The sequence below is a fragment of the Pygocentrus nattereri genome, chromosome 23 (genome assembly GCF_015220715.1).
Source record: "Pygocentrus nattereri isolate fPygNat1 chromosome 23, fPygNat1.pri, whole genome shotgun sequence".
NCBI lineage: Eukaryota > Metazoa > Chordata > Actinopteri > Characiformes > Serrasalmidae > Pygocentrus > Pygocentrus nattereri.
Window position 1 is genome coordinate 13253198 of NC_051233.1, and position 19871 is coordinate 13273068.

At 39.3% G+C, this 19871-nt stretch overlaps 1 protein-coding gene across 8 annotated transcripts in view; it reads left to right on the forward strand.

Annotated features, from left to right (window-relative positions):
* Positions 1–19871, forward strand: part of camkk1a (calcium/calmodulin-dependent protein kinase kinase 1, alpha a) — a 145289-nt gene that overhangs the window by 78909 nt on the left and 46509 nt on the right. For all 8 annotated transcript variants that reach the window (XM_017701727.2, XM_037533128.1, XM_017701724.2 and 5 more), the window contains 3 exons: positions 2283–2330; positions 4308–4361; positions 17524–17575. In XM_017701727.2, coding sequence (XP_017557216.1) covers positions 2283–2330; positions 4308–4361; positions 17524–17575 — 154 coding nt within the window. The remainder of the gene's footprint in view (positions 1–2282; positions 2331–4307; positions 4362–17523; positions 17576–19871) is intronic.

The following is a 19871-nucleotide window of genomic DNA, read 5'->3' on the forward strand; positions in this document are numbered from 1 at the left end:
AAGCTTGCCCCAACCTCAGCCATTGAACATGCATAGTCAGTCTCACTGAAGGATTAGCACACCAGGGCTGGTCAGTTGTTGGTGAAATGTGCATGATACTTTTCCACGGGTATAAAAAGTTTAAATAATTAAATGAGTGAAGTTGAAATAACTCAGAGAGAGAGAGTGAGAGAGAGTACAGCTCAGCACTTGAGTTACCTCAGACAGGGTGATGTGGTGCGTATGGAGTTGTCTGTGTGGGAAAACAGTTTATGGCAGGGTTATCAAAAAAAAAAAAAATAAAAATAAAAAGGAGTCCATGTATGTATACTGCAAAAATAAATATTTTGCTTGCCCCTTTACAAGATTGTAATGTAGAGTTTTAGTTGAAGTAGAGAATGCTGGGTGATATGCAAATTAAACTAACACACTCTTGTACATGAGATCTGCTCTTCTGTAGAGAATAACATAGATGAGCTTGTGCAAAAGAAGGGTGCTAACGTGCCAGTTTGGCAATTATTTAGCTTCTATCAAACAAACACAATGTTGAGAGGGTTAAATGTCATCTATTTGGATTATAGTTACCATTATAAATGGCTGTATGATGGTAGAAGCTAGTCCATTCAGTAATTATATGGTGATTACATTACCATCAGTGAAAATTCAGTGTATAGTGCAGGAGTCGGCAATGGGCATAGAGAAAGATTTACGATGAACATCGATAATTTGGAGACGAATGGACTCGTTGGTGTTTATAATGACTCCAGCTGGTTTCCTGATATGTTTAATCTGCAGAGAGAAACTGTCGAACACTAAAATGTTGCAAGGCTTAAGTCAGCTTCTCATTCAGTTTTCTGTTCCACTTTAATTGGTGGAGCAGTTATATTCTGGCATCTCAGACGCTAAGGTGGAACGGGAAAATTTGAACAAGAAACTGCGAATGAGTGACTGTCTTCAGCCTCGTAAGAAGTCAGTCATTGAGAGAGATTTTACAAGAAACTATTAAACTTTTGAGAAGAAGTTTCCTGCCAGAGATGCGAGAAAATGCGAGCTATAGATGAGCTATAAGTCAGTGTTTTTGTTCATATTATATTTTTAAACCTATACTAGTACTTTAGCACACACCGAGACATATTTCAGCCACAATGGCAAAAAGAACATAAAATCCTGTGGTTCCCAGGGTGGTATGATTTTTGTTGAAGGACAAAATGACTTTCCTTAACATTTGGGTTGCTGAACCCTGGTATACTGTAAAGCTCTAACACTCGTGGTGGTACTTCATTTCTGAATTTGAATCACAATAATATTTTTTTATTGCCTAATTGTTTACATTGTCATCCAGGCTTTGCATTTAAAGTCAAAAGAGTGTTAGTGAGGTCTGCTGATATCATGTGATAAAGCCTAGCTCACAGTCAACATTCCAGTTCATCCCAATGGTGTTGGATAGCGTTAACTTCAGGCAAGTCAAGCTCTTTGATGCAAAACTCAGCAAACAGTTTCTTTATGGAGCTCTCTGTGTGCATGCTGAAACAGGAAAAGGTCTCCCCCAAATAGGGACTAAACCAAACAGTCCCAGACCATTATTCCTCCTCCACCAAACTTTAAAGCTGGCACCATGCATTTGAAGAGGTAGTGTTTTCCTGATATCCACCAAACGTGGATTCATTCCTCAGAGAGCCAGACACTAAAGCGTGATTGACTGAGCTTATCAGTACCATCCAATCTCTTGCCAGTGTTTGTGTAAAGAGATTGTGTATGCTTGATTTGATATGTGTTAGCAATAGGAGTAGGCAGACACACTAATTAGAAGTGGTAAAATGAATGTCTTTCTTTGCCGCCCATCCCTCCTTTCTCAGAATCTCCTTCTCTCTGAAGACATGTAATTGTTCCTGTGGTATTGAGACAGTGCCAGTTTGAGCCATGATGACTTTTCTGGGCCTGTTATTACCATTAATATTGCTATAATAAGGCCTGTATGGAAGCGGACATGAGGTTGCTCTGTGTCTTTCCATAACAAACACAATACTCGTCCTCACTGCACATTCCCCCCACCGCCCACTGGCCTGAGAAACATGTCAGCTCAGTTTAACGTCTCTCTCTCTCTCTCTCTCTCTCTCTCTCTCTCTCTCCCCCTGTATCTCTCCCTCTCTCTCTCTCTCTCTCCCCCTGTATCTCTCCCTCTCTCTCTCTCTCTCTCTCTCTCTCTCTCTCTCCCTCTCTCTCTCTCTCTCCCCCTGTCTCTCTCTCTCTCTCTCTCTCTCTCTCTCTCTCTTTCTCTCTCTCTCTCTCTCTCTCATATTCAGGACTGCATCCAGCTTAACCAGTACAAACTGAAGAGTGAAATCGGAAAGGTAAGAGTTCCTTATTTATAGACTCCAAATATAGTTTATAGTATTCACAGTGTATGTTAACCCCTTACCAAGCCATGGGCCCACCGACAGGCCCAAAGTTTTATTAAACACTTCTATAACCTGAGAAAAGCTCCATTAGTTTGCATTGAAGTCCTTGTAGTTACTGAATAATAAGCCTTAATATGTAAATAGGAATGTTAAGGAGTTAAGCTTGTCTTACGTAAGAATAAAATAACAATTGCTTTTATATCAAAATCGCAAATTAAATGAGTGGACTTTTCCATCTTGTGCTTCATAATGCACTGCATGTTTTCAATGAGTGACAGGTCTGGACTGCAGACAGGCCAGTCTCGCACCTGTATTCTCTTACTACAAAGCAACGCTGTTATAACACATGCAGAATGTAGCTTGGCATTGTTTTGCCGAAACAACCAGGGATGTACCTGAAAAAGGTTAATAGTGCCTTCACAGATATGCAAGTGATCCTGGCCATTGGCACTAATTCAATACTCTGACAAATGCTGGCTCCAAAAACAAGTGCAGACATGGGCGTCAGTCCATCTCAGATGAGCTTTAGCCCAGAGAAGTTGACGGCATTTCCATGTGATATGTGACTTTTGCTTTGTGCAGTTTTCTGTGTTCCTTTGATAAAATATAAGGAGTTCCCAAAAAGTGATTTCAGTATTTAAATACTGGCACCTTGAACAGTTAACTGAGTACCCATGCACATCTTTAACTTAACATTGCTTTACTGAAAATATTTGCAATTGGGCAAGAAAAGGAACTATGTAATTTCTCCAAATTGTTCAGCCCTTGTCTTATCTAATGTATAATTATCTAATGTATGATTCAGAGACCTTGTTGTTGTCCTCTTTTAAAATGTAGAATGCTGAAAAGCAACTTAAGCATGAAGAATATTCCTATTCATTTGTTTCCTCGCTTAAATGTTATTTCTCACACTGATTTTTGATTGCAGTATATTGGGTTCTTTAAATATAAAAAAAAAAAACAACAGCATTGAGAAATCATCATCGTCCTCATTAACCGCTTAATCCAGATAGGGTCGCAGTAGCAGTTGGAAAAGAGAATCCCAGATGACCCTGTCCTCCGCAACTTCCTCCAGCTCATTCCGAGGGACCCCAAGCTGCTCCCAGGCCAACTTAGAGATGTAATCCCTCCAGCGGGTCCTAGGGCGACCCCGGGCCTTATCCCAGTAGGCTGTGCCTGGTACACCCTCACCGGGAGGCATCCAGGGGGCATCCGAATCATATGCCCAAAACCACCTTAGCTGGCTCCTCTCAATGTGGAGGAGTAGCGGCTCTACTCCGAGCTCCTCCCGGATGGCTGAGCTCCTCACCCTATCAAATAGAGTGTAGCCCACCACCCTGCGAAGAAAGCTCATTCCCGCCACTTGTAATCGCGATCTCATTCTTTCAGTCATTGAGAAATCATGTCATTTAAAGTCAACATGAGTCATGGTGCATTTACTCTCACTACCATAATAGTATTATTGAGGGTCTCTGAGCTAGCTGAGTGTTTAGCTCAGTCACAGGTGGGGTTGCTGGGTGAAGAAGGTGAAACAAGGTTTTATTGGTTACTATTAATTGATTCAACTTTCTGGTGCACACTGACATGATGAAAACTCAGAAGACATTTTGTAGATGGTCAGAAGTTGTTACAATTTAATAAAAACTACAGGTACAAGAAGTTTGTCTTATGCATGGTATATGTTATTATTTTAGATGTATGAAATGACCATGGGGATAAACCTGCAAGACAAAGTGGTCTATTTTAATTTTAGGTTGACTTTAAAGCTGGAGAGTAGAAGGCAGGAACAGTTTTTTTTTTTTTTTTTTTTTTTTTTTTTTTTTTTTTTGGTTTCACATAGAAGATTAAGTCTAATCCCAGCTGCTTTCCTTGTTATTTCTTGGTGTCCACAGATGCTTTTCTATTTCTCTTTATTTGCTTTTTCTGCAGGGCTCTTACGGAGTGGTCAAACTGGCTTACAACGAGGATGATGACAAGTATTATGTGAGTCTTTCTGAGTGTTGCGTTGTTTCTATTCGCTAAACTTTCAGCTTCAGAATCTTCTGATGGCGTGGGGGTTTGGGGGTTTGGGATATAGTGAAATGTAATTTGAGAACAACAGCAAAATGATGTGATCATCAGTACCAAGGTAAAATGCCATTACTCTCATGTCACTCTGCATCTTAATTAGCATCTTTCACTCTTTGCCCTGTTTTGGAAGGTTGTGCTCAGATAGACTTGAAGGAATATTTTGCTGAAGAATCACATGGACACAATTTTTCTCTCAAAAGTTCAATTCAAATGTAATTGCTCTGACAGGACATGGTTGAGGTCTAAATTTTGCTTTTTTAGCTTTGCACTGAAGCAACTAGGTAATTACAGATACCCCACATAGAATTATGTTATAATATGTAGAATAGCTAAAAGCTATTTTTCTGTGTTGTTGCCTCATGTATTAGATGTAGAATTAGGCCTTCAGTTCAGAGCAGAAATATCAACACTTAAAACCTACACTATATTGCCAAAAGTATTCACTCACCCATCCAAATAATTGAGTTCAGGTGTTCCAATCACTTCCATGGCCACAGGTGTATAAAAACAAGCACCTAGGCCTGCAGACTGCTTCTACAAACATTAGTGAAAGAATGGGTCGCTCAATGAATTTCAGCATGTTACCGTGATAGGATGCCACCTGTGTAACAAGTCCAGTCATGAAATTCCTTCGCTACTAAATATTCCACAGTCAACTGTCAGTGGTATTTTAACAAAGTGGAAGCGATTGGAAACGACAACAACTCACCCACGAAATGGTAGGCCATGTTAAATGATAGAGAGGGGTCAGTGGATGCTGAGGTGCATAGTGCGCAGAGGTCGCCAACTTTCTGCAGAGTCAATCGCTTCAGACTTCCAAACTTCATGTGGCCTTCAGATTAGCTCAAGAACAATGCACAGAGCTCCATGGAATGGGTTCCCATGGCCAAGCAGCTGCATCCAAGCCTTACATTACCAAGCGCAATGCAAAGCGTTGTGTGTCTGACCTCACAAATGTGCTTCTGGAAGAACGTGGAAAGCCTTCCCAGAAGAGTTGAAGTTGATATAGCTGCATAGGTGGACCGACATCATATTAAACCCTATTGAATAAGAATGGGATGCGGCTCAAGTTCATATCCGTGTGAAGGCAGACGAGCGAATACTTTTGGAAATATAGTGTATCTACTATACTTATTTCTACTAGCATCTAAATGGAGAAAGTTTGGTAGCACTAAGCTATTGCTGGTGCATATGAACTTTTTGGTGATTCTACGTTGGCCCCACCCATTGGAAATCCCAACGTGATTAGTTGATTCCACTGTCAGTTCCTAATTATGTTAGTGGTTAATCTGACACATTAGGCCTTCAGTTTAGCTCCTGAAGGCCTAAAAAGTAGGAAAACCCACTTGGCTGAATCTATCTTGATAACATGGAGAAAAACCATCCTTACTGCTTTTATTTGGAAACTTGGAAAGTTTGACCATTTTGATTTCCAGCAAAAATAAATCATATAACAAAAGTATTACTGCAGTAGTACAATACGTATAGTTTACAGCAAGCATAATGATTCTTATTTTAATAAAAGTGAATTGAAAAATTAGACCTTTTTTTTTTTCTTTTCCGAAATCATTCGGCCTTTTCCTAAAAACCATAATGGTTCCTCACTGCTTGTGCAATGTTAGAAACCACATAAGCAAGTCTGTAGCACAAACTTGATACAGTTGCTTTTGCATGAGGTTATTTGAGTATATGTTTTAGTGCTTGATAGCTACATTCACCTCAGTGCTCCAGTGCAAAACGAAAGAAGCAAACATGTCTTGGCTGATCATCTCCACTTGTTTTACAGTGGAAAATTTTGTAAAGTGTGGTGGACAAGCCTGTAGCGTTGTAGAGCCTCTGTTGGTCTTGTAGACTCTGAAGTGTTCATTAAATGCACTAAGATTCTAGAGTCAAAGAGATTCTGTGAGTGGAGTAATGGCCTTATATGACTCTGCAGTGTGTGTGTCTGATGCACTCTGGGTGAAATGAGGCTTGCTTTCCCCCCCCCCCCCCCCCCCCCCCCCCTGCCGATTTGCACAGGCTGCAAATGACCTGTAAAACATGACGACTATAGCTCTGTTGCTGGTCTGCTGGGGCACATAAGGTCAAACATATGCTAGTTGTAATGTAAGGCTTTATTCAGTTCAGTTTTACATATTACTAAATCTAAGTGACTCAACCCACACAAAAAAACTAGTTTTTACATTAAGCTAAATATGTACACCTACTCTCAAGCGGTTTAAGTGTTGAGAAATCAATTTCTGGTTTTAAATTTCAGCTCCAAACATGAAGCGAGCATCCACAGCGCCAGTTCAGTGAGACTCAGCTGCTCCCGAACTGTCTAAACTGATGCCGCTGTTATGTCAGTTAAACTGTTGTTTAAAATTTGTTCACGTTCGATTGTTGCATGGAAATATTAACCGTTAGAGCCCCACAGGGGGCAACCCCGCTAACAGATTTCCTAAATTCCTAAAAATAGTGGCTCATCACAAAAAAATTAAACGGAAATTTACAGACATGTGCCTATTTATCCATTTTCTGTTCCATGTTGTCTGGAGGCCTAGAAGACCCCAGGGGTTCTCCACTTGTCAGCTTTAAGTGTGTTGGACAGGGCCTGTAGTGTCATAGAGCTCCACAGAGTCATGAATGGCCTCCATGAAGGATGGAACCCACTGCCTTCTGGTTGCTGGCTCCCTTATTTTACTACTAGTCTACCAGCCACCCTTGGTAACTAAAGACTTAAGCACAAGCTTAAGTACAAACTTATACAAAACTGGTGTACCCAAAAATGGACAAAGAGAGGTCCAGTATGAAAACATTGACAAAGATGGAGCAAAGACGTGAGGCATATTTGAAAGGTGAGCGGGAGTTATGAGAAGGAAAGAGATAAAAAATTTTTTGAAAATGGAGAATGTGGGGGAGGCAGGCACATGCAGAATGAAAAAGTACTGATCATCCGGCTCTGTGTCCATTCTCCGTATTGATCCAGCGCACGTCAGTAATGGCTGCACACGTGCACAACCACACGGACACATACAAACAGCAGCAAATCCACGCATAAGCATCCTGTACGTGCATAAGCAATACCTGTCTGTTGCCAACATATGGGCAGATCATCTAGAGAGAGCCAGTGTGTGTCGATCTTTATCTTCTTAAGGGAATAAATTCACTGTAACACTGTATTCATATAGATCTTTCATCATAGCAGTGTCTCTAATCACACTGTTGACAGTAGGAATACAGATTGAAATGAAAAGATCTTTAAGAGTATGTCTCAGCATGGCAGCAGCAACTGTTCTAAGGTGTTCCATTATAGATTCATTATGTAATTTTCTTATGAAACCTTGAGTTGCCATAGCGAGCACATTTGTTCCCGGTGTTCACAGCTTAGTTTGTTCTCTTCACTGTCCTCCTGTTACCTTCATGAGTTCAGCTCTGTTTAAAGGCTGTGTAGGGGAAGAAAATAAGATAGCTGTACTTCCTCCTTAGCTGCAGAGCCTTAGCAGTCCAGATGGTATTTGAGCTCAGGTCAGCGCCTGAGGACAGGATACTCTCCAGCAGACATGCAGCTCATTACGGGTAGCACTTATGCTGACCCTACATCTGTGATTCCAAACTTTTTGCTGAAAGTTTCGAAGCAGCAGTTAGTTGGCAAAATTGAGAAGTAGGAGTTGACGGAGTCTGTTAGGGTTGGGTGGTATAACTGTAATAAGGTACACTGCTGCATTTCAAAATGATGCTTATAATACAAAATTCTGACATGTCACATTTCTGTTACATATCTGAACGGCCAAACACATTCCACCTATTTATATTCTAGAATAATACGTACATTTTCATTGTTAGCAACCAGTACAATCAGCTACTATATGGTTTTACTCCTAGAAATGATGTAGTTGGTCCCTACAGTAGAGATTTGTTTTTTTTAAAACTTTATGATGCTCATAAATTTTCATGTCTAGTTTTACAAAGGCTATCAAAAGATTAACCACTTGATTTCCTCATCTGCCTTCAAATCATCAGAGATGATCCTGCTTTTTTTTTAAATTTGATCATTCAACTAGTGCTTCCAATTAGTGGATTGCCTCTTGGCACTACCTGACCCTAACCTGACCTTTTAAATCAGTGAGCTTGAGTCTAGGGAGGGAATAATTACCAGACACGATCTTTCCTCAGCGGAGATGATGCTCTAATGACTGGTCACCTAATCAAAGTTTTTGAGAGAGTCTCCTCTGCTGAACATACAGAGACCGGGTAGAGAGTTTTGTGGTGTAGAGAGGGGGGAGTCCAGGAGGTCATTAAATTGAGATGATTGAGTGAAACAAATGTAAAAGAGTAACAGAAAAGTTTGCTTTAATAAATCAAAGAAAAGATAGCTGCAGTGTATATATACATTTATTATATACATACCTACATATATTAAGCATTTGCCAGCATAATTGCTTGACTCTGTGTGACAATGTTACCTGTTAAAAAGTACATCACATACAGTACTGTGCAAAAGTGGGAGGCATCATCTCATACATTTAATTTACAAGATATACATTTTTCAGCATCAGTGGAAAAAAACAAAACAAAAACACCTTCAATGAAAAATAACATAATTCTCTAACACAGAGTATATCAAATCTGTCAGTATTTAATTTGTCCGCTCTTTGCTTCTGTGCCTTTTACTGCCACTTTAACTCTTCCATCCTTTCAGTCTGAAAACTAAGTTAGAGCTGCATCCTCCCAACAAAAGCTGCTCCCAAAGGAGTCTCACTGACAATATGATCCCCTTCAAAGAGACACTAACGTTCACACAAGCAAACTACTCAAAGTCACCTTAACTGCCTTTAAATTTCTCTCTCGTGCATCTAACGGGGCTATTTCTGAGGTGATGAGATAAAAGATTATCCACCTGCAAAAAAAAGTAGAAAGTCAAACAAAAGAAAAATGGGGAAAAAAAAGAATTTTCCAAAGCTTGAGCTTAAAATGATTAAAATAGGAAAGTGGAGCTTTTAATGACTGTGAGTCCTGGTAGACCGCCAGACTTATCACATTCAGAAAAACAGCACTTAAAGCTTTCATCTTTGAGAGAGAGAGAGGACAGTCAAGCCACGTTCTTACTTCGGATCTGAAAAACTCCATATTTCTGTCAGTCCATTCACTGTGAGAACACAGCTCAATGCTATGGGTCTGAAAGGACGTGTAGCTGTCAATAAGTATTTACTGAGAAAAGATCCATCCATCCATTTTCTAAGCCGCTTCTCCGTCAGGGTCGCAGGGGGGTGCTGGAGCCTATCCCAGCAGTCTTCGGGCGGAAGGCCTGAGAAAAGATCATAGACAAAAAAAGAAGAAAATTTGTAAATCAAACACAGAAGCTGCTGCTTGCATAGTGCTAATTAGCAGGTACTTGTTTTCATTACTTAGCCACATTAGGCTTCTAGCACCAATACAGAACTGAAGAAGCAAACTTTAGACTCCAGAAATGTCTTGGCTGATCAACAACAAGGAGGAAATTGTGTAAATGTAATTTTTGGCTGAACTTTCTCTTTAAAGGATTGCTGCGCTTCCGCCTCATCTTTAATGAATGGAATGTGCTTGTATGACTCTGTAATATTGCTGAATCATTAAATGCCTGAAACCCCCAAGTTTATACTGCTCTCCAAGATTACAAATTTTCCTCTCCTGTCATTCCTCCAGCACATTACCTAATTATCATTGACTCTGGGTTCTAATCTTTCATAAAATGTTCTTTTTTTCACAGCAAGCCAGTGAAATTAAGCCTTTTTCTCATAGGGTGTGATGAATGTATAACTCTAAAAGAGTCAGTGGTGTAGCAGGTATTAACCCACCCTCAGTGTAGTTTTTGCCTCCTTTTTTGTTTAGATAAAGGTTACAGTGATTTGGAGAAAATTCATAATTGGACCAAGTTATATCAGGTAGCTTGACAAATGATTACAGTTGTGTACAGCACATCTTACCATTTCAATTTACATAATATCACATATTTCATATAATGAGGCTGCTGAAGCAGAACCTCAGACTGCCACTGAAATTGTGACCACAAGTTATTATTTTGCAAGTAATAAAATTAAATAGCTTACCAGTGGTGACAGTTGTTTGGGTTAACTATTAATTACTATTGTTCTGTATTTAGTACCTTTTTTGTTTTCGTGTGTTTTTATTTATTTTTTGCCATTTTGAATCCTAAAATGTAACTGACAGGCCACCTATCATAAAAACGTCTGCCTGCTTGCAGGATTTCATCGCAATTTCTAATTCTCTTCTAAAAGCAAGGAAAGATACAGCTGGAAAAATGTATTTCTTACCAGAACTGAATCATTAAAAAATGGAGATGGTGAAAAAGCATGGCGAGAGTCAAACACATAAAATGCATGTGATTTCATTAACGCAGAGAGTGGCTCCCTTAGCCAGCGTAGCATCTCTTGCATGTGACAGAACAGCTGAGAAAGGATTCATAGAGCTTAAAATTAAATTCAACACAGCCTAAACACATGAAGGACTACCCTTCACGCTTCACTTCCCAAATCTTCCTAATGAAGTAAACAGGCTGGATGTGTCAAAGATGTCTAATATATACGCCAAGATACTTGAATCACAGAGCTGATTTGAAGTGGGTTGGAAAGCTATTGGCATCTGATTTTTTCTTTTAAGCTAATATTTTTGTTGGGAGCTCTGTGAAACAAGTCTGATCTTCAACTGGAAACCCAGAGTGACGTACTAGAAAGTCATTACTATGCTCAGAATCCTGTGAAAGTAAACCATTATTAGCCAGTTAACCAGATTTAAAGTAAAGTTTTTGTGTCCGAGCTCTCTTGTTTTCTGGTTCTCTGTTTCACAAGGCTAAAGTGAGCTAATTTGCCAGTTTCTTATTTTTATCACCTTAAATACAGTTGTGACAGGAGTGTACAGATGCAATAATGTACCTACAGTGCCATTTAAGATGGAACAGAAATTTGAATAAAAAGCTGCCAAAAAAAATTCAGCTTCGTGCTATTTTCAACAACCTTTGGTTAAAAATGTAGTTTTCTTTTTGTTCCATAAACCATTTTAAATCCTTGTTTGTTGCAGCCCTAAACATGAAGAAAATGAAGAATTTGGCTTTCCGTAGCAGAGTTAGAGTGCAGAGTGAGGCAGTATTAAGGCAGTCGTATTAAAAAGTTTTTGTCGGAGGCTAGTGAGCAGCATAGGCACGTCATAAAGCTGGAGTCGGCAGAGACGAAGAGACGACTTCAAGCACTTTGACTTGGTGTCACTGGCCAGGAATCTCTCAGACGTGTTGTAGTCAAGGAATTGACTCTCCATCACTGCTGTCCTTGAGAAACAGAGTAGTGACAGCTGGTCATAATATTGGATGGTGGGCTAACACCTATCAACAGCTCAGGCATTGTAGCATCACATTTGAGAGCGCCTTCAGAACTACAGCAGTGAATCAATGGAGTAAGTTGTCTAGCGAGCAACCGATCACAATTGTTTAAATAGTGATACCATCACTTAATGCAACAGCAAGCTAACAGAACACAACAGAACACAGTATATTTTGCAGCAAGCCTGTGCTTTTTATCAACTACACCAGCACAACATTCATTCATTTATCTTCTAAGCTGCTCATTCTCCTGGCTCTCTAGGGGTGCTGGAGCCTGTCCCAGTGGTCATTGGGTGGGAAGGCAGGAAACACCCTGGACAGGTCGCCAGTCCATCACAGAATAGCAGAGCATGATAAGATTTAAGTTTAAAACATTAGCAAAGAACAGAAATACATGTTAAGTAAAAAAAAATACTGCTAGCATGGTGTTAACATAATGCTGCACATCCCATACGGGGATAGAAACTAGCATTATTAATCAGATGAACACACTTCTTATGAAACGTTTTAAAATGTATCTTCGTCAAACATTGCTTTATAATGACATACAGTTTGACTGTATCTGACTCTGAAAATTTATATAGTACTTTATAAAGACGAACATGTCTAAGCGTTTTTGGAGAAGACCTGCCTGCCCCAACAATGACTGACTGCACACTGCTTGAGGGCAGAACTAGACATTGTGGGCTGTATGAATCTACAGCTTGTGCTTCAAGTAAATCAGCCCTGCCTTAGCCAGTTCAAATCTGGGTGGACATTGTAGTGGACAGCTCTGAAAAGTCATCTCCTGTACAAACCAAACCTGTTCATTTGAAATGGCACCACATCATGGAAACATGAATTTCCCATGCAGTTTTGAAATAAAGCAGTTTAAAATGAAATGTAGGTATTGTTGAGGTTTCAAAATGAACCATTGGCCAAGAGTCTCTCAGAGATGTTGGAGTTGAGGAATAGACTATTGTAATTGACTCCCGATCACTGCTGTGCTGGAGAAACAGAGTAGTGACAGCTGGTCATAATATTGGATGGGGGCTAACACCTATCAACAGCTCAGGCATTGTAGCATCACATTTGATCTCTCTTCATAACTACAGCAATGAATTGGTGAAATCAGTTGCTCTTCACACTTAATTGTTTAAATTACTATAACCTATAGATACAGCAAGCTGCAAATCCCATAAGGGCACTAATAAAACTAGCATTATAAATGAGATAAATCCAGGCTTCTTATAAAGTGTTTTAAAATTAATTTTGAATTTATAATGAATTGTTTCTGTGATGTCACGAGAGCTAACTCATTTACATATCTCTGTTGTCGGAAGAAAAGCTTGTATCTCCAAAATAGTAACTTTACAGTGAAAGGAAAAAACCTTTACTTTTAATGTAAGTCAGTGGAACCACACTTTTTTTCTGTATCATTTTGGGCTGCTTCTTTTGGTCCATTCCTTATGAAATTTACAGACAACAGAAAGGGCAACAGGTATTTTCAAATTATGTCAAAAACTGAAAAACGTCAAAACTGGAGATATGAGTTTTTCCAACAGCAGCAATATGCTACTTTCAGGTAGTCTTGGTTTTATCAGAAAAGAGTTTCCCACCAGGAAGAACCACATGAACGGTCTTTGAAGTCATATAATAAGACTGGGTGCATCAGAATTTTTGATGCTGTGTGAATTGGTGAAACTGTTTTCATCAAGCCTGAGGAGAGAAGCCTGTTTTATGACCATTTTTGACACATTAATATAAGACTGAAATATTGTAAGTGGACCTTGGTAGGGGGGTCCTTTGGACCTTTTGAGAAATAAACTCAAAAAGCAGTATAAACCTTTTTTCCCCAAATACATTTCCAGTCTGAACAGTTTGCACTTCTTCCCTTGAGAAAGTAATTTCAGGCAATGTGCTTGAAACAGCTTCCCAATTCATTCATTGCAGAGCCCTAATCTTCTCCACAGGTGCTGCAAATTGGCGGACTGTTTCTGCCTGTAATGAACAGAGATGTGTTTCAAAGCACTTCCTCAGTTGCATAAGACTCAGTGCTCAGTGTTTACACAAAGCACAGCTTCCTCTGCTTTTCACAAGTGGAGAATAGGCACAGGTGCACTTATCTTTTTTTTTTTTTTTTTAATCAATCCGTTTCATTCAGATGAGATGCAAATCAATCATTGTAGAAATACGAGGAACTGATGTTGCACGGATTTGTCCGGGTGTTGGATACCTTGTAAAAAGGCTGCTACATTTGTTAGTGCTTGGTTATACATCCACAAAGACTCAGCATCACAGTGGAAGGATATACAGTGCATGAGGTTTGCTTAAATTTGCAGCTAAAATGTATTGGGATCCATTGCAAGTTTTGCTAAAAATAATTTTACTCACCTTTTTGTAGGTACTGGCCATCAAATGCATCATAATGCAGCTTTCCATTAGAGCTTGTAATGTGAAATTTCCAACCTTCAACTAGAATGAAAGGTACATGTACTAAAAAAACCCACCTCAACTACGAATTCATTGTATTCCAACTTGAAGTTCATTGTATGATATCATATCAACATGGCTGCTCACACCACCATTAGTAATAAAGTACCACTTCTCTGCTTGAACATTTGCTTTACATTAGTCAACATACAGACACGGCAAGTGACGACTCTTAAATCTACAACTCTCTCCAACTATCTACAGCTACTCTCAACATAAATACTGTTTTGAAAAGGTAAATACATAATAATACATAGCCAGCTAGCATGTTATTAATAATACTGACAGTCATGACGCATTAGTTTAAGTTAAGGCATCATCAACATTAAATTAGCAACATTAGCTGGCTAGCTTACAAACAATACTCTTACTTCATGGAGGTGTCCATGCTTTTCTGCCCCTCTGTAGCTTGAAGGAGGTCGAAAATGTGTATGTAATTTCGAACTCTGACATCCAACTTCCATATGTTGTGGTTCTTTAGTCTTTTTGCAACACTTTGTGATATTTTCTTCACGTTCCGACAGCTGTCAATAAAATGTGGCTCAGCCTTGTAAACATGGAAAAAAATAAGTGGGCCACCCAACCTTAAGCCAAGAAGGAAGCTACTTGTTCTGTATCTACAGCACATACCAGAAGGCTGTAGCTTAGACATTTGTGTAGTGGACTAGAGAACTGAGTTATATGAAGTGCTGGGACAGCTGGTTAGTTCCTCAGATAAATACTGGCAGTCAAAATAACACCAAAATAGCCAGTTCCACCATTATCTTCAACAGCTTACAAGCTGAAGCCTAAAGCCCTGTGTGGTTGGCATTGGCTTTACATGGGGAGGTGTGGTAATGCAAACTTTTCCGATGTTTCTCAGAGGTTTTAATCCTGTCTGAATGCGCCATGTCAGTCATTTTTAATGACCGCATGCTCCAGCTTTAGTAAAGATTCCAGCGCCTTTTACCTTCCATGAAACGAGCCATATAAATAGCCCCTGTTTGAATCGACATTAGATGAACATGCTATCACATTCTGTAGAAAAGGAGTTTCTAAAGTATGAGGCACTCAAAGAAGTGTTTGTGTCCTCTGAGGCTAAAATTAAGCCGATATATAACAACGTCCTGTCTCATTTGTACAACTCGGAACAAGTTACAGAAGAACGTTCGATTTTTTTGAAGTTGACTGTTAGCAGTGATCTAAAAAGCTAATGCTGATGCTAATGACGCACTGCATTCACTTCAAACAGCAAGCTAAATGGTTAGACTAAACACAATAATGGCAAAATGAAATGTTTTGACGTGTTTTCTACTCTTTTTTTCTGAAGTGAAGAAGTGCATTAAGCAGCCACTCTCATCTCTATCATTTATTCAGGGATTTCTAATCCTGTGCCAATCGGCCATGAACATTAGACACCCTGTGGTAAACTGGTATTATCCACTTCACAATGGAGGACTAATTTCGTCAAAATAGGGCTTAAGACAGTTGAAAAGAAACAAATGTGCCCAACTGAGAGCAAAGACAAGCGTGAACATCGATGTGGCTTGCCAGTGAGAGTGCTAGTGCATTTCATTCTAAACTGCAGCTGACATTGATAAGTTGCTAATGTAGTTAACCCATGAACTCTGTCAGTCTGTGCTGTAGCGTTTGCGAAGACATTTAGAGATAATAGACATTCTTAAGCTAAAAACTCCAACATAGCCAGTGTTAGCTAACTGGCTAATTAGCTGCAGTGATTAAAATGGCCCAGTAAGGAGGTTTGTCACATTTATTTGCTGGGAAAAACTCTAATATGAATACAAATACCATTAATACAATAAAAAGGGATTTTATGTAGCCTTTTCCCAAAACTTTTTTTTCTCATAGGAGCCCAGTATTATCTGTGGTTATCACCAAGTACTTGGTTTGTCAGTCAGTACTTCATAATGTTTACTCAGCTGTGCTGATGGTGCATGAAACATATCAATTCAAACCAGCTTACAAGATATCAACTACTTTTATCAAAATAAATCAATCTTGCTCTATGGTTATTTGCATCTGTTCTATCAATGTGTTTTTTTTTGCCAAAAAATACTGTGGGGACAGTTTTAAATAATTAAATAATGATTAAATAATTAAATAAGAGTTTTGCACAGTTCTGTGTTTGGCTGGGTATTCAAACCTTTGTATACAACTGTAGCTTCTTTACTTGTTTATTGTCTTTTTGGCCCTTGGCTCAACACAAATGTTGCGTTTGCACCCCGAGACAAAAAGTGATATGGTGTGTAATCATTATTATTATTATTGTTATTATTATCAAATATGACAGACATTAAATTATAGAGATGGGTGACATGGTAAAAACATAGTATCTTGATACTTGAACACACTATATTGTGATGTGTAGTTTGAACAGACAATACTAGTAATGGTGTGTTTAAAAAAGTGCTCTAAAACTATTAATACAGTGCTTTCACACATTGAAGTGCACTAAATCTAAATATACAGGCCTCATTGTTCTCTTTTTGTAACGAAACATGCCGTCAGTCAGTGTTCTCGAAGTCCTGACGATATCCACGATACGCTCAGAAAAGCATATTGTGATATAATTTATTGTGATGTAAAACAAATCATCTTGTCCATCCCTCTCAAATTACAGTGGAACTCAGTTCTGCCATTGACATAAAGCTGAGATGCTGGAGCTCTGTATTTTAACCTGTGGACATGACCATATTCCTCCTTTCTGTTTGTTTTTTTTTTTTTTCCCTTCAGCCCATCCCATCTTTTTTTTTTTTCCTGGAACATTACTTTGCCGAGTTCCAAAGCTGCTGGTTGGTGAGCAGCCTTTTTTGAGCTCATTACTCTCGAGAATCTGCCACTCAATTATTCATTGGCAAATTTCCATATTCGCTTGTGGATTTCCATAATCACTTTTGCAATCACTTAGCCGGAGCCACTGCTGGGAGGCGAACCTGGAGTGCTCCATTAAGGCTGGGGGGGTGGGGGAGGGGTGGTGAGGGGTCTTGGCCAGACTGCACCGTATAAAGGCTCTTTGTTTGATTAATATGGAAATGCAAGAAAGTCAGCCGATTATGTCACCCTCTCAAAAGTGTTTGACAGCCACCTCCGGGTGTAATGGTGATTGGGACGTTCTGTGTGCAATGGAGGAAAGGGATGAAAAAAAAAGTGTTTGTTTGAGAACATCATGGTTTCAGCTTTCAGCTAATTATTTTTTTTGTTCTTCTCTTTCTTTCTCCCACTATTTCTACCTCTCTATTTCACTTCATCCAGGCGATGAAAGTAGTCTCTAAGAAGAAGCTGATGAAGCAGTATGGATTTCCACGTATGAATGTTTCTTCTGCTTGGACTAACTGGCAATCAGTGCTTACAAATACATATTTTTTCAAATATCTTAATATTTCAACCAGTATTATGTGCATTCAGAAGTTTGGGCACACTTCATTTAATGTATGTTTTTCGTTGTCCTAAAACGATTGTGTTCTAGAGGTTTGTTTTTAAGTTTCCCACACCCTTTAGTGTAATAACTTTTTTGTGAGGTAGCTCTAAGAGGCATTGAATGCTTCAGACATCTAGTTTCTGTCACCACCAATGTAAACAAATTTGACTCATTTTTATCTAGGCACATTTCACCATAAACCACTCGGAATGACTTGCATTCATTGTAACTTTTGGAAAATTTGGAAATATCATCAGAGTTTTTTTCAAGTATAATTCTGTATGTGTGGCATCAAATCCAATTCAAAATTTGCAAGTGAGGGAAAACTACTCTCGCACATGAAGACAACTACTCGTATCCAGAGTTACTCAGAAGCAGAAGTGCTCATACACAAAGAAAAATTGTTCCAACAATCACCTGTTCTTTCTGCATGCTATTAAGCTTCTGCTCTGCAATGGCATTACTGCTCTGTTTGTAATTACTGAATTGTTTCTTGGTAAAGGGAAGGGTTTGCTTCACATGCACAAGAGTAGTTTTCGTCGTACGAGAGTGGTTTTCCTTGCTTGCAAATTTTGAATTGGATTTGACACCATACATTTTGTTTGTCTGATACGGTGCATCATTCTGTAGTCAGCGTCAAGCCCATATAATGAGCTCAGAGTCTAACCAAGTTTTTCTGTATGGAAAAAATGAATGCCATTTTTGAAAATGTCCATGTGCTGAACAGAAATGTTACAAAAGTTATATTGTTTTCTGTACATACATTTTCCTCTGAATATCACTGGATCCTGTACATTATTGAAATAATTGAATTATTTTTGTTGTTAAAGCATTGAAATATGACTATTGCTGCATGCAAACTAACATTGCTATGCACTGAATTGGCATCAGAAGACAGCTGACATGAAAGCTTGGTGTCAAACTTGGTAGTTACTTTGGCACAGGTCTACAAAATCAACCACATAGCCTTGCAATCTGCATAGACATACATTAGCAGTGAGGGCAGTATTACTGCCCTGCTAGCTCTGCCCCAGACAGCTGTAAGTGCTATTATTGTGAAATGAAAGTAGAAACAGCTCAGCTACGAAGATGAGAGGAGAACACTTTCCTGGAATGCATAGTGCAATCAGTAGAGTTTGGCAGAGGAGGGATAATGGTCTGGGCTGTTTTTCAGGGTTTGGACCCCTTAATTCTAGTGAAGGGTGACGTTAATGCTAGAACACAGACATTTTAGACAATTATATACTTACAATGTAGTGACAACAGTTTGGGGAAGATCTGTTCTTGTTCCAGACTGTGCTCCTGTGCACAAAGCAAGGTCTATAAAGACGAGGTTTGATTAGTTTTGTGTGGAGGACCTTCAGTGGCCTGCACAGAGCACTGATCTCAATTCCTTCTGAACACCTCTGGGTTGACCTTGACCATTGACTGTGAGCCAGGCCTTCTTGCCCAACACCAGTGCCTGATTTCACAAATGCTCTTTTAACTGAATGGGTAAAAATTCCCACAGACACCCTCCAAAATCTTGTGGAAGGCTTCCCAGAAAAATGGAGGATGTTATAGCCGCACAGGCTGGGCAACTCCTTATTAATGCCCATGATTTTAGCCAGGGATGGGGGAGCAGCAAAGTAGCGCACTACTTTTTGTAGCTAACTACAAATATTAGTAGATAGTAGCTGTAGCTGCTACAGTTTCATGAAATGTAGCTGTAGTGCCTGCAATTTTTTTGTGTAGCTATAGCAAACATTTCGCTACAGGCTTCAGTCAATCCGAGTAAACCTGAACCACAGAATGTGGTCGTTAACTGGACTGGTGGCGATTGTGCAAACCTGACTGAGCTGCGTTGATCACCCCTAACTATAGGCTTAACTCAGGGGTCACAACCAAAATGTTAATAAGAGCCATTTTGTCCATTCAGCAATAATGAAACCAACTTGGGAACTGTGGACGAAACCAGTCCTGCATGTCCGTTGATGCAAAAAATGAGACGAGTAGATCAGACTGAAGTGAAACAAACAAAGTTTTATTACAGAATTCTGGAGAGGTTACAAACAGACAACATGCATCATGTATCTCCCAAGTAAGCTCTGACCTCTTCTCATCAGACTCCCTTTTTATACTCTCATGACCGCTCCTCCCTTACCCAAGATATCAGTAGATTCCATCAAGCCTCAAATGTGTG